General features: G+C 52.4%; 2 protein-coding genes and 1 pseudogene across 2 annotated transcripts; 1 reads left to right on the top strand and 2 right to left on the bottom strand.

Moving 5' to 3' along the window:
• Window positions 1–2,892: 2,892 nt before the first annotated feature.
• On the bottom strand, window positions 2,893–10,588 carry LOC135460402 (zinc finger protein 239-like; annotated as a pseudogene).
• Window positions 10,589–12,819: 2,231 nt separating this feature from the next.
• On the bottom strand, window positions 12,820–15,509 carry LOC135460397 (gastrula zinc finger protein XlCGF49.1-like). Its single transcript, XM_064737214.1, has 3 exons — window positions 15,414–15,509; window positions 14,475–14,533; window positions 12,820–14,233 (listed from the first exon to the last, which is right to left on the bottom strand). The coding sequence occupies exons 2-3, from the start codon at window positions 14,521–14,523 to the stop codon at window positions 13,605–13,607; spliced, it is 678 nt and encodes a 225-aa protein (XP_064593284.1). The 5' UTR covers window positions 14,524–14,533; window positions 15,414–15,509; the 3' UTR covers window positions 12,820–13,604.
• A 33-nt stretch (window positions 15,510–15,542) lies between these two features.
• On the top strand, window positions 15,543–22,192 carry LOC135460398 (gastrula zinc finger protein XlCGF49.1-like). Its single transcript, XM_064737215.1, has 3 exons — window positions 15,543–15,590; window positions 20,938–21,023; window positions 21,431–22,192. The coding sequence occupies exon 3, from the start codon at window positions 21,458–21,460 to the stop codon at window positions 22,118–22,120; it is 663 nt and encodes a 220-aa protein (XP_064593285.1). The 5' UTR covers window positions 15,543–15,590; window positions 20,938–21,023; window positions 21,431–21,457; the 3' UTR covers window positions 22,121–22,192.
• The last annotated feature ends 546 nt before the right edge of the window (window positions 22,193–22,738 follow it).

The raw sequence follows: 22,738 nt of genomic DNA, 5'->3' as shown, positions 1-22,738 counted from the left end.
TCACTACATTACTATACTATGTTTATGTGTTAAACCCTAAATCTTATTTTTTGAGCTTTATTTGTTAAGTTGCAAAGTTTGTTTTGAATTTTAAGTTTGCTTGTTTGTAGAAAAAATTGTTTCCTCCAAGAGAGATTACATTCAACTAGTCACAACTAAAACATCTCAAAAATTGCTTTCATTTCAATCTCTTTTATAGGTTCTTTATTCTCAAAACCTTTTGCTAAGCAGTCATGTTTAAAAAGCTTTCTTGTTTCATCTTGCCCAACACTTAGCCAAAGCAGAGACATGAGTGTGCATCAGGCCACTGACCATACTCTCATAATACCTGAGCCTGCTGGCTACAGAACCTTCTGTCTTTCACTTGTCTTCAGCTTCCATCATTGCAGTGAAGGTGGTGCATTGACATGGCCCCAGATTTGCCACACTCCACAACATTCGCCCTGTGCACCTGACCTTGTTGGAGTCATTATGGTGCTGTCAGCCCCTTCCAAAGAGTTCCTCTAGTACTGCCACTTCTCTCAGCTGTTGGATCCTTTCCTCAATGGTCTTCCAATGGTCTTAGGATGGCAATCCTGCATTCTGTCTCTGTGAACAAACATCTTTCTTACACTCATTAAAAGCTACTCACAGAGGGAGGGAAAGGGGCCATGGCTCCCTCACAAACACCTGATCAATACCCACGTCCTGGGTCAAGGATCCCAAATTCCTTGCTTTGCCACCATCCAGTTGCACTCCTGGACCCTTAAGGACCCAAACCCAGAGTAACTAGGTTGAATAAGCCTCACAGCCCCGCTGTACAACGTCTTTTTGCAGATTACAGAGACTGTGGTATGACAGGGACTCAGTTGATGATTTCAGTTTCTGGCTCCCTTGCTGGTTGTGAGGGCCCTGGTTCCTCATAATTATTAGCAGGGCACACTGTTAATGATGTCTTATACTTCCCCCTCTGCACAGGGGCGACTGCTGCTGGCTGTGACTGCCCCTGTGGTTCAGCTGGAACCTGGACAGTTGTCACATCCACGGGTTCCAGTGCTGCACCATCAGACTCTCCCTCTCTGAGGCAGGGAGAGGGTTACCCACCAGCTGGAGAAGTATATTCCCTCAGCACCTGTTGTGTCTTCTCCATTACCCCCATCCAAACTGGGTGGTTTATTTATGAGGTTGGGCAGTGTCAGGCTGTGGGGCAGCATCCCTAGTCATTGAGGCTGAGTGACTAGATGTTAGAGTGGTAACCCAAGGCAGTCTCACCTTATCTCTAAATGCTAAATAGAACAGGAATATCAGCAACACCAGCCACTGTATGATATGGTTGGCATCTAGAGAATATTTGGTCCCTTAGAAAGCTCTTGGGATAGGCCCAAAGAAATGGGTGGAGGGCTGGGAGAAAACTTCCCCTGGTGCTACTTCCTCACAACGGGTGCCATTATCAATGAAACCCCAAAAACACACACTTAATGTGTGGTAACCATGTATCCCTATGCCCGCTTTCAAAAAGTTAAAAATCCATTAATTCCTCACCTTATTGACCCGTTGTGCAAACACTGCATAACAGCAACAGTAGCCTTAGTCACAGGACCCATGTTTAGATAAGGAGCTGCAAATGGGAAAAACACAGCCACAATCATGCACTCATCAAACCAGGGTAGGCTACACTACATGGTGCTGCCTAACAAGGTTTTTATATCCAGCACAAAAAAGTAGGTTACCCAGGAACTGTTATTCCTTTGTCTCTCTTTCCTCTCAATGCCCTCAGGCCCCACATTGGGTGCCAAAATCTGTCTTGGTTTCAAAGACAGGTGCCTATAAACGAAGGTGGGAACCTCTCTTGGAATGGAAAATATCACCCTCTCCCCTCTGAATTATTATAAATTTGAAACTAAGGGGCTGATGGGGCTTTCAGGCAAAGATATGAAAAAAGAAATAACAGTTCTTTACTAGTATGTATGTGTATGTATGTATGCACATTTACAGAAACTCTGGGGCCCTGCCCAAAGCTGCTGGGCATCTGGATGCTGGGTTACAGTGTACCAGGGAGCCTTGAAGCAGAGCAGAGCAGGGCTGAGTGGGAAATTGCTCCTTGGGCAGCTCCTCTGAGATGGCTGTTCCCTGGTCAGGCTGTGCCAAGGGGGCAGACCCTGGCAGGGGACTGGGGCCTCCTGGTCCCAGGTCCTGCTGTGGTACACACTGGCTTTGGGCTCCCGACCAGCAGAGAACCAGAGAAGGAAGCCAATAAGTGCAGCCACAGTGCCGAAGGAAAAGAAACAAAAAGAAACAGGCAAAATCCACAATGCAACAGTATTTCTGGTCAGAGGCATGACGCAAGAGGGCCATGGCACAGATTGGCCGCTCTCACAGGAAATTCTGGGCTGGCTCTCACCCATCCCAATACTCCCAAGAGCCGGGGGAGGTGAGGGGGGACCAATGACCACCACAGAAACAAAAAACTACAAAAATGGTATGGGATAAAAAAACATTGCCAAGACAATGCCTGTGGGCCAGAGAGAATTAGAATTGTGGAATCATTTAGGTTAGAAAAGATGTCGAATCAGTATTCCCTGATGCCACCAGAAGAAATAATTGAAAACCAAATGTAACATTTTATGGGGCTGAAAGTCAAACAGCCTGCTCTTCCCAATGAGCTGCTGAAGTCAATCAGCATCCCAACAGATGTTCCTCTCCGTGTTCATCCAGGTACCTGTGGAGAGCCAAGAACACATGGAACCCATCAGCCAGGTGTCTCTCCAACGTTGCTTACCAGGACCATGGATCACCAGGGCTCTGCCCAACAGGGGTCACTGGGGATCGTCCAACACAGATCCTCCCTTGGAGGATGGAGCTGGAGCAGCACACAAAGCTCTTCCCACACTCGGGGCACTCACAGATCTTCCCTCAGTGGTGGCTCTGTTGGTGTTTGGACAAGTGAGAGCTCTGTGAGAATCTCATCCCACACTGGAGACACTCGTAGGGCCTTTCCCCAGTGTGGATGAGCCGGTGGGTGATGAAAGTGGAGTTTTGTTTGAAGCCCTTCCCACAGTCAGGGCAGCGGAAGGGCCTCTCCTCCGTGTGTATTGGCTGATGTAGAAGGAGATGGGAGCTGGTATAAAACCTCTTCCCACACTCCCCACACTCATAGGGCCTCTCCCCAGTGTGGATGCACTGGTGGATGATGAGCTGGGAGCTCCAGGAGAAGTTCTTCCCACATTCCAAGCACTCATAAGGCTGTTCCTGTTCCCTGGTGTGGATCTTACAGTGCTTGATGAGGGTGGAGCAACGGATGAAGCTCTTCCCACATTCTAAGCACATATTGGGTGATTCCATAGTGTGGATCTGGTGGTGCTTATGAGATTGGAGCTCTGGCTTAAGCTCTTCCCACATTCCAAGCATTTGTAGGGCCGTTCTCCAGAGTGGATCTTCTGGTGGTTGCGCACATGGGAGCTCCAGCTAAAGCTCGTCCTACATTGCCCACACTCATAGGGACATCCCCAGTGTGGATCCTCTGGTGCTGGGTCAGGTCAGAGCTCTGGCTTAAGCTCTTCCCACATTCCCCACACTCATATGGACGTTCCCCGATGTGGAACATCTGGTGCTGGATCAGGTTTGAGCTCCAGTTGAAGCCCTTCCCACATTCCAAGCATTTGTGGATCTTCTCCCAAGATTCAGGCTTCTCTACTAGTTCCGAACTGTGTCTGGATCTCTGGCCTTCCCAGCACAGGGGCAGTCTTTCTTCCTTGCAGCTCCCTGGGCTGGATTTGCAGCCTCTCCTTGTGGTGGATCTCTGGCACTTTTCCTCCACCTAGCCAAGGCCTGAGAATGACAAATCCTGGTTTGAAGCAAAAAACAAGGGGGTGAGCACCTTGGGATGGGCTTCCTCCTGAACAAGTCCATCTCAGGCAGTCACCAGATGTTTTGTGTCCATAAAACTCTCCAAGGCACCAAGACTCAGCCCCCAAAAACCCCTCATAAGAGATCTGCCTCTCTCGTCTCTCCATTTTCGGGTTCTGCAGGTTTCCCTTCACTGGGCTGATGGGGGACCCATGGCTTCTGGCATGGCTCATTTGAGGATTTTTCTTAGGGATGATCCAGGGGGCTTTTGATGGTCTAGCGATTCCTTTTCCCTGACTCTCTGCTCCAGGGTCCCACAGATCCCAGGGGTCCCCACACTCCAGGCCCTGCTGCTCTGCCCTTCAGGCTGCCAGGGGTCCCCAAGCTCTGGGTGAGCTCTCCTCTCTTCCCACCCCAGGGGTCTCAGGGTTCCCCTCCATGTTCTGCTCTCCTGGGGCATCACAAAGACCCATGTCCTCTCCCCACCAGTACCTGGTGATTGTCACATGGACCCCAAATATCACCCAAAGGGGGAACTGCAACTCAGCATTGGGGTCCTGCAAGATACAAAGTTCCCCCAAAAAATCAAGCCCTTGCAGTGACCCACAAAGTTATTTGGGTCTCCAGTATGCAATCTGTAAACTCCAAACAGTCCCCATAAAAAAACTCTCTTGAGAACTCTCTGATATATCTAGGGTAACCTCCTCCTCCCTGGCCACCTGCAGGATGGAACCTCATAATTTCCTGTCTCCCTTCTCTTGCTCCCATGCCTCCTCCTTGCCAACCCTGGACCTCTCCTTCGTACTCCGCTCTGCCCCACATCTGCTGCAGCACTAGCTGGGGGATGGGGAGAATGACCCCCCAAAAATCCCCCAGGAATGGACAAGAGGACTGGGGATCCCCCCAGTGCAGATCCATCCCCTCCCAGCCCTGGAGAATCACTCCAGGGATGATGTGATGGGGACACAAAGAGACCCCCTACATGATCTCCTTTCCCGTTGTGCCCCCTCCCATAATCTCCCTCTCCTACCCTTTCCATCTCCTCCCCTAATCCCAGCTCTGCCCAGCTCAGTTTGGGGCTGACCCACCCCCTTCTTTCATTCAGTCTAGGTGTCCCAAATGTCCTTTTATGACTTTTCTTCCCCTTTCAAATTGTGTTGAAAAGAATAAATGATGTGTCTTTACAAACAGATGGTGTGAATCTGCTTGGAGATAGGGCCAGGAACTTGTAGATGAGGAACTGACAGGAGAAACCATCAGTTTCAGAAAAAGGTTTTTAATTCACACAGAGACTGCTGCTCAGCCAAGGTCCTGCTAAATTCCTCAACTTCAAGAAGAACAAAGATTTAACAGAGCCATGAATATCATGTGCAATACAAAAGGAGAATGTTCAAGAAGTTTGCACATTTTCCCACAGCTAATTAAGGATGTGGATACCCTGGGGGACACATTGGCAGGACAGGGACCAGCTCTGGGATACCAGCTGTGGAGGGGATGGTGAGCACAAGGAGGAGGATGAAGGAACATCTGGGAAAGGCAGATTATAAAGGAAAGTGCCAGAATTTTCTTTTATGGATTTTATTTCAGGGACTGCAAAACGAACTAGTTTTGCAGAAAGCTCAGCAGCTGTCAGAGGATGAGCACCCACAGGCACTGAGGGGGCTGCAGGAGGGGCACAAGAAGGCCCTGCAGCACTTGGGCACAAAGGCACAGCAGGTGAATGCAAGAAGGGAGCAGCAAAAGGCCAAGCTGAATGCAAAGGCCAGGGCACAGTTCCTACAGCCCCTGAGGGATCAACCCCAGGGCCCAAGGGGGCCCCAGCACCCAGGGCACGGGCTCGGCCACAAGCACCTGGCACAGGCATTGCCCTCCTCGGCAGGGGAGAGCCCACCCAAACAGCCCCTGGCAAGGCACCAGGGCTCCAGCTGCAGGGCACAAGGACACTGCAAGCACAGACAGCAGCACCCTCAGCACCAGCAAGTTCACCCCTGGATGGACATGGATTGTGTCATGGTTTGAGCCTGGCACAGAGCCAGTGCCCCCATGAAAATGCCCTCACCCTGGTGTCTGCTGTGAGATGTGACCAGGAATAAGCAAAACAGGCTCCAGCTTAAACATAAAGAACACTTTATTACCGAAACTACAGGAAAATAGGGAAAAACTATAAGGAAAAGAAAAAAAATTGAAAACCTTACAAAAAAACCACTTTCCTCCTCCCCACTACCTGAATTTCCCAATCCAATACATTCTCCCAAATCACCAACTGCCCAGTCTGGCACCACACTTTAGTATACTCAAACTTCAGTTCATGAAGAGGAGAGGAGTCCTTCTTGTTCCATAGGCTTCCCCTGGAAACACACTGAAACCTCATGTGCTTCCCTGTCACTTCGGCACCGCCCGGAAAGTCCTTTTGCCGCTTGTGACATCTTCCTTCCATGCCCAGTGCTCTCACCACCGTGCATGGAATAGAGCTGCTTTTAGGGTTGTCTTTTATGGATGCCTTGTCTCACTCCAAAAAGGCACAGTCTCTGCTTTGGGACATCTGTCCCCCCCATATTTTTCCAACCCCCTGGGGCCGAGGGGTCCCCACGATGAACCCTCCTGGTTCTGAGGCACTGCTTCCCCCTAAGTGCAGTCTCTGTGTCACAGGAACAAACTGAGTCCATGGCGACAAGAAAAGTCCAGCCAAAAGGCCACTCCAAGCATCTCTCTCTTCACTCAGCCAGTCTTCTCTACATCCTTCGGGCCAGGTCCTTGTTTCATCTTATCTCTTATCTCCCTTCTTAGTCAGCTCCGAGGAGGATCAGCATTCTTGCAAGGCCCCAATCATGAAAAAAAGGGGTTAAAACTTTCAGTCTCTGTCTGTCTCAGAACGACGATACTCCCACACGCGCTGCTGCTGCGGCTGGCCGGGCTGCACCCTTCTCCCCCCTTTCTCCTCCTGGGCCGGCTGCTATCACATTCCGACTCGCCGACTCTCCTCTCTCTCTCTCTCTCTCTCTCTCTCCTGGGGGGGGGGGGAATGGCTGCCCGATGTCTCTTGGGGCTCCTCCACCCTTCCATCCTTGAGGGCCTTCTCACCCCCATCTCTGTCCAGGCCCCGGGCCTACCGCATGGCTGCCCCTCCCCCGCCCAGCAGCAGCGGCTGGACAGGGGAGGGAGATCTGACCTCTTCTCCTCGACGTCCCAAGAGAACCTCCCAGGGCCAGAGCTCTGCTTTTTAACCCCTGTGTATTCTCGGAGGTGTGTCCAAACCCCACTGGCTACACCAGGTGCCAGTATCAAACTCAGAACATCCATTGGTTTGACCACAGCTTCCCAGAATTCCCACTTCTTCCTGGTCAAACCACCACAGATTGCCAGGGCTGTCACAGCTCCCATCACACCAGGGACCCTCCACACTGCAGCCCTTGAGAGCATTCAGGGTGGGTCTGCATTGAGAGGAGGCATTTCCTGATGGACACAGGGGCCTCTCAATCCACTCTGAATCTCAGACCCAAGGGGGGAAAATTGTCAAAAAGTTGTTTGATCATTCAGGGCATAAGTGGGAAAAATGAGCAGGTGTATTTTCTTCAACCACTATTAGTAGATGTGGCAGATAGATTTGAAATGCATGGATTTCTACTTCCTGCTAATTGTGATTATCATTACTGGGAAGGGATTCGATGGCTAATGTGGAAATACAGATTTGTATTCTAAAAGGTCAAACAGAGGCTAATGCTGTACCTTTGTGTCAGATGAGTGGCAAGGCCTGTGCTAAAGTGAACCCTGAAGTGTGGGCAGCCCCAGGAAAATACAAACAATTTAATATGGAGCCTCTCCAAAGTACTTTGTAGCAACCAGGACAAGAGGTGTCTAAAAGCAACACCCTATTCCAAGGGTGAGAAGAAAGGAAGGGCTCACAGCCTGGTATTGAGTCCCTGTTTAAAGGCAGGGCTTTTGGAGCCAGGGATCTCTCCCTACAACAGGAGTTAAGGATCAGGAGAGTTTCTTCATCAAATACCATCATGAGCAAAACAGGAGATGTTAATTGAATTTATTCTAACAAGCTCAGACCAGTAGAATAGGAAGAAGAAACTTAAAAGCACTTTCCTCCCACCCTTCCCTCCTCCCAGCTGCACCTCCTACCCCGGCAGTGCCGCAGACAGGGAATGGGGCCGGGCTCAGTTCATGCCCCGGGGCTTCTCCCTCTGCTCAGGGACAGGAGTCGCTCCCCTGCTGCACCCTGGGCTCTCTCCCACCGGAGACTTCTCCAGGAACTTCTCCGAGCTGAGTCCATCCCACGGGGCGCAGCCCCCTCCAAGTGCAGCAGCGTGGGTCACTGTGCCCCGGGGTCAGTCCTGCCAGGACAGGCTGCTCCAGCAGGGTCCTCTGGCCGCGGGGTCACAGCCTCCTCTCAGGCATCCTGGTGCTCGGGCATGGGCTCCTGATGGATCTCTGCATCCCTGTGAATCTCCAAGGGCCGTCAGTCTGCAATTCCCACCGTTGGTCTCTGTCTCCATGCATGTTCCTGCCCCTACCTTCATCAAGGTGTTCAGAGGGAACCAGGAAGATGTGGAGCCTCCCAGCCAGGTTTCTTCCCAACACGGATCACCCGGACCACGGATTACCAGGAATCTGCCCAATGGAAGTCACTGGGGATCATCTCATGCAGATCCTCCCATGGCGGATGGAGCTGGAGCAGCGCACAAAGCTCTTCCCACACTCAGGGCTCTCACAGGGTTTCCCTTTACAGGTACCTCTGAGTGTCAGGTCAAGGTTGAGCTCCTGGAGAAGCTCTTCCCACCCTCAGGACACTCGCAGGGCCTCTCCCCGGGGTGGATGCGCTGCTGTGCCCTCAGGTGTAAGCTCTGGCTGGGGCAGCGCTGGGCTCCTGCCTGCTCCCACCCTCTGTGCGGAAAGCAGGAATGGGAAAGGAGGGAAAAGTGATGGGTGGAGATAAAAATTGGGGGGTTGTGGTCACCCTGGGTGGGAGCTTCCAATCCTTTGGTCTGGAGATCTCAAAAGGGGGAAATGCAGAGATGGATAGGGGATCCCCAGGGATTTTGGGGGCAGGATGAGGGATTGTGTGAGTCCCTTGCTGGGGGGAAGAGGGTCTGGCTGGAGCCCGCTGGTGCTCCAGGGGCCCTTGGCTGGAGAGTTGGCATAGGCTCAAAATGGCTCGATCCCACTTCAAAATCCTCAATCCCACCCCAAAATACACAATCCCACAGAATCCCCAAAACCCACAGAAGTGGTGGGGATGGAGATTGCGACTAGTGGGATGAGGGAGAGATTCTGCTTCCTAGAACAGAGGAGGATGTAGAGCAATAGGCAGAACTGGGGGGTTTCCCTCCCGGCATTCTCCAGCCCTTGGCATTCCCGGTTGCCAAGTCCCTTGAGGGAGTCCAACCCCTCCTCACCATCCCCCTGTGTTTAGCCCTTTCCTTCCCACAACCTCCACTGGCTTCTTCTCTGGAGAAAACTTGGATCCACTGACTTCTTGCTCTCCCCTCTGTACGTGCAGACACTTCTCCATCAATAAACATTGTCCCCATGTACTCTATGAGCCTGTAAATAATGGACAAGGCTTGGCAACCTCAGGACTGGATTTTTTGGGTGTGTGTTGTTGGGATTTTTTAAATATCAACGTCTCTTCTCCGTTCCCTTTCCAGACTGGGAGGATGTAAGCACAGCTCCAGTCTTTCAGCATCTGGGGTGTGAGCATTTAGCAGCAGAGCCTGTGCCAGTCACGGAGGCACAGGGACACTGGAGGGACATTCACCTGCCCGCCACAGCCTCAGCTGGGCAGCTACAGCCTGTGCTGAAAACAGCCACTGGCAGAGGTGATTTCTGATTAATCTTGTCTGCCTCCCAGGAACCAGTTTGAAAAGAAAAACCTCTCAATTTGCTGAGGCAAAGAAAAAGAAAGGTAGTATTGAATAAAATAAAAGCAAGGCCTCTTGGGACAATGGTTGTCTTTAAAAAGCCAAAGCAAACGATATTCTGTATTGATTGAAAATCTAGCTTTTGATTTCTCTGTTTTTCATATCTGTTGTCTTCTGGAAAATAGTGGTAGTGGAGTTTGGTTTTTTTTTTAAGCAGAGATGCTGAAATACTTCTAGGTAAAGAAAATAAATAGGAAATTTTCCCCTTCCCCTAATCAAATTGTGTGGTTTGTCAACAGAAAGATTGAGACTGTATATCCAGCAAGCCTGTGCCATTCTGAAGTGCTTTCCTTTGAAAGGACAGCTGTCTTTTCCTTTGTGAACAGGAATATATCAAAGATATCCTGGAAACAGAAACTGTCCCTCCTTTTTCCCTTCTCACAGGAATACGAACATGTTTTGTTGTGGTGAATGCTTTCCACATTGAGGGCAGCCCATCTCCAGCCCAAATTCCTCTCTTGCAGGAAAGTCTCTCCCGCAGACACAGAGCTTGAGCTGACAGAGAAAAATGGGACCGCACAAGAGAAGCAAAGTCTTCTAAGGAGAACAGAATTGCTCAGGTTGGAAAAGAGCTCTGAGCTCATCAAGTCCAACCATCAACCCAGCACTGCCAAGGCCACCACAGCCATGTCCCCAAGTGCTGCATCTACAGGTGCTTGAAATGCCTTCATGGATGTGGCTCACCCTCAGCCCTTACAGCCTGTTCCAGTGCTTGACCACGCTTTCAGGGAAAAAATTGTTCCTCTGTCCAATCTGAACCTTCTCTGGCGCAACTTGTGTGTGACCGTGCTCACAGGAGTGCTCGGATGAGGGAAGAGACGAGGATCTGACTCCATGTTTCAGAAGGCTTGATTTATTATTTTATGATATATATTTTATCAAAACTATACTAAAAGAATAGAAGAAAGGATTTCATCAGAAGGCCAGCTAAGAATAGAATAAGAAGGAATGAATAACAAATGCCTGTGGCTCAGAGTCCGAGCCAGCTGACTGTGATTGGCCATTAATTAGAAACAATCACATGAGACCAATCACAGATCTACCTGTTGCATCCCACAGCAGCAGATAATCATTGTTTATATTTTGTTTCCTGAAGTCTCTTGTTGAGGTTTCCAGTCTCTCAGCTTCTCAGGAGGAAAAATCCTGAGGAAAGGATTTTTCACAAAACATATCTGTGGCACTTGTGGCCATTTCCTCTCGTCCCATCGCTCTCCTGTGGGGGGAGAGGCCGATTCCCCCTTGCTGCAGGCGCCTTTCAGGGAGCTGTGCCCTGCTGGCCCTGCTCAGCTGCTCTCAGCCCTCTCCCCAGGCCCTGTCCAGCCCCGGTGCCCCGGGCTCTGCAGGGCTCCTGTGACCCCAGCGCAGGACCCAGGCCCTGGGGAACCTCCCACCCTCAGCCTCAGCCCATCTCTCCAGGCTGCCCAGATCCCCCTGCAGAGCCTTCCTCCCTCCAGCACAGCAACACCACCCATTGAAGCCAAGACTCCAATTGCACCGTACTTATTTTTTTCCACTGAATTCCTTGATTAGAGCAACAATCACCCACAAACCTCCCTGACTGCTCAGGACCTGGCTGTGCTGCCCTGACCTAACCTTCAGAGAAAGAAAGGATTGGGTTCCAGCCCTGTTTTCCCCACTGTTTTACTCCTGGTGAGATGGCAGCAGGAGGGTTTTGTTGTCTTTGCCTTGGGAATTGTAGATCATGGCTGTTGGTGCCCCTCTTCTGGCTGCCACATGAATTTTAGCAGTACAACTGCAATTGCCTCTTTCAATCAGTGCTACCCACAGTGCTTTCATGATGGGGAACTCAGTATTTTTGTCACAGGACTCATGCTTAGCAGATTTTTAAATACTCACAAGTGCCTGAGCCCTAAGCTGAGGACAATTAAAGCCACACAGGCCACATTCACAGTGCTAACATTCACAGTCCTATTGCTGGTGCTGGTGAAATAGCATCAGTTTACAGAGGCCATCGCAGAAATTGCCTCTGGGGTTTCAAAAAAAAAAAAAAAAAGAAAAAATCCACCAGGAGAAGGAAAAAACCAGAACTTATTGACCAACATCACTGCTTCTTCTGAGCAGCAGAAAATAGAGATGACACCAAGCTGGGTGTGAGTGTGGATGTGCTGGAGGGTAGGAGGGCTCTGCACAGGGCCCTGGACAGGCGGGATCCAGGGACCAAATCAAACAAGGTGAGGTTTACCAAGTCCAAGTGCCAGGTCCTGTAATTTGGCCACAACAACCCCTGCAGCTCTACAGGCTGAGCACAGAGGGGCTGGACAGCAGCCAAGTAGAAAGGGACCTGCAGGGACTGATGGACAGCAGGCTGGACATGAGCCAGCAGTGTGCCCAGGTGGCCAAGCAGGCCAATGGCTCCTGGCCTGGATCAGGAATGGTGTGGCCAGCAGGAGCAGGGCAGGGATTCTACCCCTGCACTCAGCACTGGTGAGGGCACACTTGGAGTGCTGTGTCCGATTCTGGGCCCCCAATTTAGGAAGGACATGGAGGGGCTGGAGCATGTCCAGAGAAGGGAAACAAGGCTGGTGAAGGGTCTGGAGCACAAGTCCTGTGAGGAGCAGCTGGGAGTGTTTATCCTGGAGAACAGGAGGCTCAGGAGAGCTCATCACTGCCTGCACGTCCCTGACAGGAGGGGGCAGCCGGGAGGGGCTGGGCTCTGCTCCCAGGGAACAGGAACAGGGCAGGGAGACACTGCCTGGAGCTGCACTGGGGACGTTTAGGCTGGACATTGGGAAGTTCTTCATAGAAAGTGTGATTGGGAATTGGGATGGGCTGCCCAGGGAGGTGGTGGATTGACTGTCCCTGGAGCTGTTTAAAACTGGATGTGGTACCTGGTGCCATGGTCAGGGTGACAGGGTGGTGTTGGGTCATAGGCTGGACTTGATCTCAAAGGTCTTTTCCAAGCTGGCTGATTCTGTGATTCTGTGATCCTGGCCTGCATGGCCCCAATTTTAGGGGAAACCCCTCTCCAATTCCCATAAATACCCCCAAATCCTCCCAAGCCCTAAATTTTCCCCCCAAATGACAGTAAAATAATTGGGTTTAGAGGTCTTTGTTCAAATTCTTTATTTTTATGACAATTTCATGTTTTTGTAGGGAATAAAAATAGATGAAATAAAATCAAGCTCAAAAAAGGGAGTTACTTGTCAGCATTATGAGAATATCTGTAGGGTTGGGTTCAGTGCAGGGAAGAGGCTTTGCTGGAGGGATTACCACCCCAAATCTTGTCTTTGCCCAAATCCATCACCATTTGACTGTGGAAGACACCTGTGGGCCATAGAGAATCAGAATAACGGAACCACTGAGGCTGGAAAAGACCTCAAAGACCATCCAACATTGCTTGATGCCACAGGAAGAAAGGATTGGATGGAAGAGCTGAGACTTTTAGGGTTGAAAGTCAACAAATCCACTCTTTCCAATGAATTCTTGATGTCATTCTGAGACCCGATGGATGTTCCTGCCCCTGCCTTCACCCAGGTGCCCACAGGGAATCAGGAGGATGTGGAGACCACCAGCCAGGTGTCATCTCAAAAGAGTTCACCCAGAATAGGGGTCCCCAGGGCTCTGCCCAACGGGGGTCACTGGGGATCACCCAAAGCAGATCCTCTCATGGGGGATGGAGCTGGAGCAGCGCACAAAGCTCTTCCTGCACTCGGGGCACTTGCAGGGCTTCCTTTACAGGTGGGTCCATTTGTGTGACGTCAAGGCAGAGCTCTGTCCCTTCCCACACTCCCCACACTCGTAGGGCCTCTCCCCGGTGTGGATGCGTCGGTGCAGGGTGAGGGTGAAGTTATGCTTGAAGCCCTTCCCACAAGCAGGGCAGCAGAAGAGCCTCTACTCCGTGTGTGTTTGCTGATGGATGAGGAGATTTGACCTAGTCTGAAACCCCTTCCCACACTTGAGACACTCAAAGGGCTGGTCCTCACTGTGGGTCTTCTTGTGGCAAATCAGGCTGGATCTATAGCTGAAGCTCCTCCCACACTTGTAGCATTTGTAGGGTTTTTCTCCTGAGTGGATCTTCTGGTGCTGGACTAGGACTGAGCTCAGGGTGAAGCTCTTCCCACATTCCCCACACTTGTAGGGCCGTTCGCCCGTGTGCTGGCGCATGTGGGGGATGAGCTGGGAGCTGCAGTTGAAGCACTTGCCACATTCCAAGCACCTGTAGGGCCATTCCCCTGTGTGTACTTGGTGGTGGATGAAGAGGTGGGAGGTGTGGCTGAAGCTCTTCCCACATTCCAAGCACATGTAGGGCTTTTCCCCAGCATGAAACTGCTCATGGACCACCAGAGTGGATTTCTGGATGAAGCAATGGGGGCGTCTTTGCTCCTCAGAGCACCCTGGGCTGGGTTTGGAGTCCTTCCTTGTGGGGGATTCCTGCCCCTCGGAGCTGCTCAAAATGGCCTCTTCCATGAGGTTCTGCTGTGGGGATTTGTCCACCCTGGTCTCCATCTGCAGCTCAGTGCCTGGGGGAGGAAAGAGAAGGAGAGAATGGGAGGAGGAGAAGGGAAAAGGCAGAAGGAGAGGAAGGAGAGGAAAGAGAGGAAGGAGAGGAAGGAGATTTGCCTCCATGCCAGAGGGAAGGGAAAGCAGATCCCCTCAATCCATCCCTGGCAGGATGGCATTGGCAGTGAGGCTGTCCTGCAGCAATGCTGGGCTGGGAGATGGAGCAGCAGAGAGGGGAAAGGGGCAATGATTCCGCCTCACCTGCCTGGGTATCCTGGAGTATCTTCCTCACTGCCCCCTCCTCCTCCATTTGGCCAAGCCTTGGGAATAAGAAGTCAGGTTTTGAGGGAAAAACAAGGGGTGAACACATTGGCCTGAGAGTTCCTCCTGCCTGAGTCCATCTCTAGAAGTCACCAAGTACCTTGTGTCCATGAAAATCGCCAGAACGTCAAGACTCAAGAGGAAAAAAATCCCTCCCTGGGTTTTCCCCTTGTGGATGCTGCGGGTCCTGCATATATTGGAGGTCTGCTCCAGGTTTCCCAGGAATCCCAGGCATTCCCCCCACGTTGGGGTTCTGGGAGTCCCCCTTCTCTGAGCTGCTGAGGGTCCCATGGGTCCCTCTCTCTGGGGTTGCACTAAGGGATGCCGAGGGTTTTGGGGTCCCTGGGGTCCCTCCTCCCCTGACTCTCTGCTCCGGGGTGCCGGGATTTTCCTCCCTCTGGGGTCCCCACTTTGGTGTCCCACGGTGTCCCCCACTCCAGGCTCATCCCTTCTCTGCTGCCTCTTCTCCAGCCTCCCCTCACTCCCGGCTGTCGGGGTCCCCCCACTCCAGGCCCTCATTTCAGGGTCAGGCACTCCCGGGGCTCCCCCCTTTTCGCATTCCCCCTCTCCAAGCTGCTCCCCTCCTCCCGCCACGGGACTCCGGGGACCTCCATCGCCCACACGCCCAGCAGCCGCACCGGGAAACTCCAAAAAAACCACAACCTTCCAAGATCCCCGCAGGATCCGCCCAAAGGGAGCTTCGAGTCAGCTTTGGACTCCAGTAAGACCCAAACATCGCTCCGCCCGCCCCGTCCCGAAAAAAAGAAACAGAAACCGCCAAAGATACTTCGGGTGAGCTCCAAATACCCATCCCGCCTTCAAAAAAATCCTGCCGGGATAGCCCAAGATATTCGGGGCGAGGTGTCCCTCCCTGCTCACCTGCGGGATGCTGCGGGCGATGCTCCCGGCGCGAAGGGGCTGCAGAGCCGGAGAGAGATGGACGCACGTGGGGCCTCCTCTGGCTGCTCCTCTTCTTGCTCCTCCTCTACCCCTCCTCTTCCTCCCGCTCCTCCTCCTCCTCCCCCCATCCCTCGGCTGCAGGCGAGGAGACCTCGGGTAAGCGGAGCGGGGACGGGACCCGCTGGAAAGGGGTTGGGAGAGGGGGACAGGGGGAGGTGGGACGGGGGGAAAGGGTTCTCGATGAGGGGCTCACAGTTAAACCCAGGACCCCCAAATCCCCTCCCTGTCCTCCCAGCCCCTCCCGGCGCTGCGGGGGCCGGGCCGTGCCCCAGTGCCGCCTCAGGGGCTGCTCCAGGCTGACGTGCTCCACCTGGCAGCTGTAGCTGAGCCCGCGCCGGGGGGGGTTTCCAGCAGCACCAGCAGCTGGTAGGTCCAGTCCCCGTTGGGGACCACGTCGGTGGCCACCACGTGCTCCGAGAGCTCCTGCTGGGCCTGGAACCACCTCACCTGGATGGCAGCAGGGTAGAAATCCATCACGGAGCAGAGCAGGCGGCCGGGGCCGGGCTGGGAGCTCGAGGGGGGCACCAGAGAGATGGACACGCTGGGATGAGCAGAGGGCTTGGGTGCGAGCAGAGGGCCCAGTGCGAACCTGCGTCCTCCCCCACAGCCCCAAGCCGCACGGAATCGCTCCAGGGAACGAGTGCCGCAGGACAGAGAACCGTCTTTCTCTCACCCCTTATCTCGTTCCCCAAATCTAAAGACCCCTTCCAACACAATTGGGATTTCCCAGCCCCGTGCCCCAGTCTTTGGGGATCCCAGCCCCTTCTTTTCCCCCATTCTTTTGCCCCTTCCATACCATCCCACCAATCCCAAACCCCCTCCCCTGTGTTTGGTTCTGGGGGATCCAGGCTCCTCCTGCTCAGTCTGGGGGTCAGATCCCCTCTTTCCCTCTATTCTGGCAGCTCTTTCTCTAGGAGGAATCCCTGAGTTTTGGGACTTTTAGGGTGTCGTTTAAGAGTGTAACAGCTCTCTCTGGTTCTCCCCTCCCTGTTGTGGTCTCTCAGCTGCCCCTGACACCTTGGGGGCGCTGGGATTTCCCTCCTGGGGACAAGGATGTTCATCCTCTTCCAGGAGCCCAATGCCTGGCTGGGGCTTCAGGTCAGGGGGTCCTTGAGCAGCTGCCCCAAAACCTGCCCCTGGGTCTCCCAGCACAGCAGAGCTACTCGGCCTGGGGTCCCCAAAGGCCTCAGCAAGCTCCAGGTCCCTCCCAGGAACCCTCAACTCCCTCAAACCCAGAATCCCCCACATCCCCTGCAAGTTCTCCCCATGGAACCGGCAATGGCCATGTCCCCACATGTCGCTGGCCATGTCCCACCATGTCCTCACCCATGGCTGTCTCCCCACCATGTTTCCATCCCTGTCATTGTCCCCAACATCTCTATCCATGCCCATGTCCACCTGTGCCCATGGTAAAAAGATGAGAGTTGCTGTAGCACATCAGAGGGGAAACAGTATTCGTTTAACCCATGGTCTGCCAGGGAATGACGAAACCGTGTCCCATTCCCATCCTTTCCATGTTTGGGCCACAACATGAGCTGCTTTCTTGTTTCCTTTGTTATCTGTTCAGCACTTTTCGTTTGTCATCTAATTGCCAACAGCAGTTTGAGTCTTTAAATTTTCCACAAACTCCTCCTTTTTCTGCTAACAGATGATCTGATCCCATCCTATGGTTAAGTGTTGTGTTCCTCATTTCAGTTCATTGCTCAGCAGGAAGGTCAGGAGCTGGAGCTGTCTGGTTGGTTATTCCGAGGGCAGCTTGTAATCTAATGATGCCATTGAAATGAGAAATGGGTTCTGTGGCTCCTGATATGAATTGGTTCGGGTTCCCAGGGGCTGGTCCATGGTGTTGTAGGATTTGTTCTGGTGGCCTTTCATCTTTTCCCCCATTTTTGGGTGCTCCTTCCAGCCAGGGCTGCATCAATTGACTGCTTTTCTCTAATTGAATCATCAAATACTTGGATTCCCAATTGATTTCCCTGAAGTTGTGTTAGCAAAAAATCCCCAGTGCTCTGATACACCCTATATAACATAGACAGTGACAGCACATATTGGAGTGGGCAGAGGGATGATTCCCCCCCATTTATTTATAGTGAAGTTTTCCCAACATTCTCCATGTGCTGTTTCCCTTTGCAGCTTCACCCGTTTGTGTTGCAGGGTCAGATATCCTCCCCCTGGGCTCTGCCTTGAGCTGTGCAAATTCCATCAGTGCCAGCAGGCAGAGCTTGGGGTGAGGGGCAGAGGGAATCAGCCCAGTTCCTGCCCCGGGCAAGAGACCCAGGTGCATTGTCCACACTTTGCCCAGCAGTGTTCATTTGCATTTCTAAAGCTCCTCTGCAGGCTGCCTGGAATGAAGCTTCACTTCCAGGGAAGCCATTCTGTGACTCACATGTGGCCCCCCTAAAAGCTACTTTTTTTTTAACAATACAATATTAACTTTTTACCAGTTTAAGGGTCACCTTTAAAGTTCTTCTAGTTTTTAAAAATGAGGCCTAAATTTGAATATCGAAGAGCCCATACCTAAATTTTGCCATCACAACAGCCACACACACACATACACAAAAAAATCCAAAGCCATAAAGATTTTTTCTACTTCTCCTATGACTAAAAACTGACTCTCACACCCCTGGCCCAACACCCCTAATCTAACTGGCAATATAAAAGTAGGATTATTAAGAAAAAACGTTCTAATCGTGTCTTTTCACCAAAACTGCAAGAAGAACCAAAATTCTTCAACAACATTTCTAGTGTTAGAGAATCAAGGCATTAATTGATTCTGTCCAGGATGTGCAACAGAAATAATTTCATCCGCATATAGCCCGGCTGTATAGAGAAAAATCATTCCATGACACGTGGGTTTTACTGGATTTATCCTTAAGTTTTTACCATCCAAAACCCATTGAAATTGTTTATTGTTCATGGCTTCCAAGTTGCCAAGTTCCAAGTTTGGTTTCCTATAGGACCGGGATTTCTTCCCCTCTGGAGTTAATTCGGTCTCCACACTCCTGGATTTCCTTCTCAGCCTTTTCCAGCCCAGGTGTCTCCAGCTCTGCCGGGGGCAGTGTCTGGGGTAGCTGTTGGTTGCTGTTTGCTGCTGGGCAATGTTGATGTTTTGTTGCTGGTCGTTATCTCTGTGGGTGTCTGTTGGGCAGTTCCCAGTCTATTAACATGTTAAGCTTATCTCTGTTGAGTGGTGTAACATCCCTTAAAAAAAAAAAAAACCTTTAAAATTCCTTTCCCCAAGGCAAAGACAAACCAAACCTGAGGAGAGAAAGTATATTTAAAGAACCAAACTCGGTACATTTTGCAGCAGTGCAATGGCAGGCAGCCCAGAGTGTGGGTGTCAGTGAGCCCCAGAGTGGAATTGTGCCCTGGTGTTCCCCAGCAGCTGTGGCAGTGCAGGCCCAGGCAGCGCTGAAGCTGCAGCAGTGGCAGCAAGGCTTGGCCCCAGTGGCTGGAGATGGCAGAGGAGGGTGGCCAGGATTGCAGAGGATTCCAGGCGAGGATCTGTGGGCAGGCGCAGGGGCTTGGCCCGCTGTGGAGCCCTGGCTGCTGCTGCGTTGCCTTCAGGGCAGGCTCAGGGGCGGCCTCCCATCCTCCTGCTGCAGGCGGGAAGTGCAAATCTCCGGGGCTTCAGAGCCCTTGAGGCCAGGCTGAGGGCTGACCGTGCCCTGCTCATGCATTTAGAGGCTCTTTTGGTTGTGAAACCTTTATCTTGATGCCAGACTTAAACAATAAGAGTTCCTGCTGTCATCAGTTTTCAGGCCTCAGTTCTCATGAAAGCTCTGTCTGCACCATTCTGCAGACAATGAGGCCACTCTGGCCACTGTGTTAAACATTTTAACACAAGAATTCCTTTGGCACGGCCTTGTTTAACATACAATTTAAATTCTTTTTCCCTGTCTGGAAGGCCCTAGGCAGCATCCTCAGTTAATCTTCATTTTAACACTTGAAAATTCTGTGTTTCCTCCTCCTGTCAATCCATCCAGGTTGTTGACTGGCAGAATAGGAGTGTTGTAGGGAGACATCCCTGGCTCCAAAAGCCCTGCCTTTAACAGGGACTCAATACCAGGCTGTGAGCCCGCCCTTCCTCCTCACCCTTGGAATAGGGTATTTCTTTTAAACACCTCTTGTCCTGGTTGCTGCAAAGTACTTTGGAGAGGCTCCATATTAAATTGTTTGTATTTTCCTGGGGCTGCCCACACTTCAGGGTTCACTTTAGCACAGGCCTTGCCACTCATCTGACACAAAGGTACAGCATTAGCCTCTGTTTGACCTTTTAGAATACAAATCTGTATTTCCACATTAGCCATCGAATCCCTTCCCCATAAATGATAATCACAATTAGCAGGAAGTAGAAATCCATGCATTTCCTCCTGCAGCTTCTTGCCTTAATCATACTGCTGCACACTCCCCTTCACCCAGTCTCTTCCCAGCACACCAACACCATCCATCCCCTGTTGTCCACATCACTTCTCGACTTTCCCTTATTGCCCCTCTGCATGTCCACGTCCGTAAGTACCTCTGGGAGAATGTGCAAACTCAACATTGTCCCCTTTTGTATAAAATACAATATTCATGGCTATGTTAAATCTTTGTTCTCCTTCACAAAGTTCAGGAATTTAGCAGGACCTTGGCTGAGCAGCATTTCCTGTTGATTAATAACATTTTCTGAAACTGATGATTTCTCCTGTTACATCCTTATCTACCTCGAAGGAGATTCACACCATCTGTTCGTAAAGACACTTTCATCTCATTCTTTTCCATACAATGGGATAAGGGGGAGAAGCCATAAAAGGGCATTTAGGACACAAACTGCGAGGGACAGGGGAGGGTCAGCCCTAAACTGAGCCAGAGGGGAGCTGGGATTTAGAGGGGATGATAGACAAAGGATAGGAGAGGTGGATAACGGGAGGGGGGACAGCAGGAAAGGGGTTCCGTGGTGTTCCCTTTGTGTCCCCATCACTCAATCCCTGGAGCGATTCCCCAGGGCTGTGGGAGGGGATGGATCCGCACTGGGGGGTTCCCCAAACTCCCTGTCCATCCTTGGGGAGCTCCTTGGGCTGGTTCCCCCCACCCAGCAGCCGGTGATGCTTTTTCAGCTGTGGGGCAGAGGGGGGTGGGAAAGGGGGATCTGGGTTGGTCATGGAGGAGGAGGGGAGGGGGAGAGGAGAAGGAGGAGCAGGAAGAGGAGCAGAAGGAGAAGCACAAGTTTCCACCCTGCTGGTGACTGGGTGGGGGAGCTCACCCCAAATGTATCAGGGAGTCCTCCAGAGGGGTTCTTCTGGGGAAAGTGTTTGGAGTTGGCAGATTCCAGAAACAAGACCCAAATATCTTGGTGGTCCCTGAGAGGGTTTGGTTTTTTGTGGGTATATATGGATCCTGCAGGACCCCAAAGCTGATCCTCCTTTTGGGAATATTAAGGGGTCCTCATGGCAATCACCAGGTTCTGGTAGGAGGAGGACATCAGTCTTGGGGACCCTCCCAGAAGAGCAGTGGAGTGGAACCTCAAGACCCCTGGAGTGGGAGAAGGTGAGAGGGGTGGTTCCAGACTTGGGTGAGACCCAGCAGCCTGAAGGGGGGAGGGAAGGGCCAGGGGTGTGGGGACCCTGGGATCTGTAGAATCCTGGGACAGAGAATCAGGGGAGAACAGACCTCTGGGACCCTCAAAATCCCCTGGGTCATCAGTATGCAAGACTTCAGAGAGGGGGAACTCCAGGAGCCATTGGACTCCCATCAGCTCAAGGAAGAGAAACCACCAAACGCCAGATTGAAGAGACAAGAGGGGCAGATCTCCTATAAGGGTCATTTTGGGACCTATATCTTGGTGCTTTGCAGATTTTTTTGAACTCAAAAGCCTGGAGACTTCCAGCAATAGTCCTCTGCAGGAGAAACCCCCAGCCCAAGGCTCTCACCCCTTGTTTTTTTCCCCAAACCAGGATTTGTCATTCCCAAGCTGTGGACAGATGGAGAAGGAAAAGCCCCAGAGATCCCACATGAGGAGGGGCTGCAAACCCAGCCCAGGGAGCTCTGAGGAGGAAAGAGCCCCCCTGAGCCAGGAAGGCGGCCGGAGATCCAGCCAGAGCTCAGAGCTGGTGGAGAAGCCTCAGGCTGGAGAGAGGCCACACAAGTGCTTGGAATGTGGGAAGGGTTTCAAGTACAGCTCCCATCTGAGGCAGCACCAGGTGATCCACACAGGGGAAAGGCCCTACAAGTGTGGGGAATGTGGGAAGGGCTTCAGCAAGAGCTGCAACCTCATCAGCCACAGCAAGATCCACACTGGGGAACGGCCCCACACCTGCCAGGAATGTGGGAAGAGCTTCGTGCGGAGCTCCAGCCTGAAGGAACACCAGATGCTGCACGCTGGGGAGAGGCCCTTCGAGTGTCCTCAGTGTGGGAAGAGGTTTCTGAGGCCATCCCGTCTCCTCCTGCATCAGCGCATTCACAGGGAGGAGAAGCCCTTCTGCTGCCCCGACTGTGGGAAGGGCTTCAAGCGCAGCTGCATCCTCCTGAACGGGCGCCTCCGCACTGGGGAGAAGCCCTGGGAGTGCCCCAAGTGTGGGAAGAGCTTTGTGCGCTGCTCCAGCTCCACTCCCCATGGAGCATCCACGTTGGATGATCCCCAGTGACCCCATTTGGGCAGAGCCCTAGTGATCCATGATCCTGATGATCCCTGTTGGGTGGAGGGAAGGTGTTGGAGATTTCTTTCCCTTCTCCTTGTGCTGCTGTGATTTGGTTGGTAATAAATTCCCTCCGTGTGCCCTGGCTGGGTCTGTTGTGCCTGTGCTGGTGCTCAGGGCAGAATCCCTCCCGTTCCTTCTCAGGCTCCCCAGTGCCTCCCCTGCTGCCCCCGGTGCTGCGGGGGCCGGGCCGTGCCCCAGTGCCGCCTCAGGGGCTGCTCCAGGCTGACGTGCTCCACCGGGAAGCTGTAGCTGAGCCCGCGCCGGGGGGGTTTCCAGCAGCACCAGCAGCTGGTAGGTCCAGTCCCCGTTGGGGACCACTTCGGTGGCCACCACGTGCTCCGAGAGCTCCTGCTGGGCCTGGAACCACCTCACCTGGATGGCAGCAGGGTAGAAATCCATCACGGAGCAGAGCAGGCGGCCGGGCAGAGGGGGGCGCCAGCGAGATGGACACGCTGGGGGGCACTGGGAGAATTTGGGGACACACTGGGATCAGCTGGGGGAAACTGGGAGAGAGAGGCGACACACTGGGATCAGTTGGTGAAAACTGGGAGAGAAAGGAGAGGG

This window comes from Zonotrichia leucophrys, unplaced genomic scaffold (assembly GCF_028769735.1).
Source record: "Zonotrichia leucophrys gambelii isolate GWCS_2022_RI unplaced genomic scaffold, RI_Zleu_2.0 Scaffold_38_522144, whole genome shotgun sequence".
NCBI classification, from domain to species: Eukaryota; Metazoa; Chordata; class Aves; order Passeriformes; family Passerellidae; genus Zonotrichia; species Zonotrichia leucophrys.
This window is presented reverse-complemented; position numbering and strand designations above follow the sequence as displayed.

Coding starts and splice junctions, on each gene's coding strand:
- LOC135460397 (XM_064737214.1), bottom strand. CDS start 14,523: ATGGAGGAGGAGGGGGCAGTGAGGAAGATACTCCAGGATACCCAGGCA. Junction 14,234..14,474: donor ACTCCAGGATACCCAGGCAG/GTGAGGCGGAAT, acceptor TTCCTCCCCCAG/GCACTGAGCTGCAGATGGAG.
- LOC135460398 (XM_064737215.1), top strand. CDS start 21,458: ATGGAGAAGGAAAAGCCCCAGAGATCCCACATGAGGAGGGGCTGCAAA.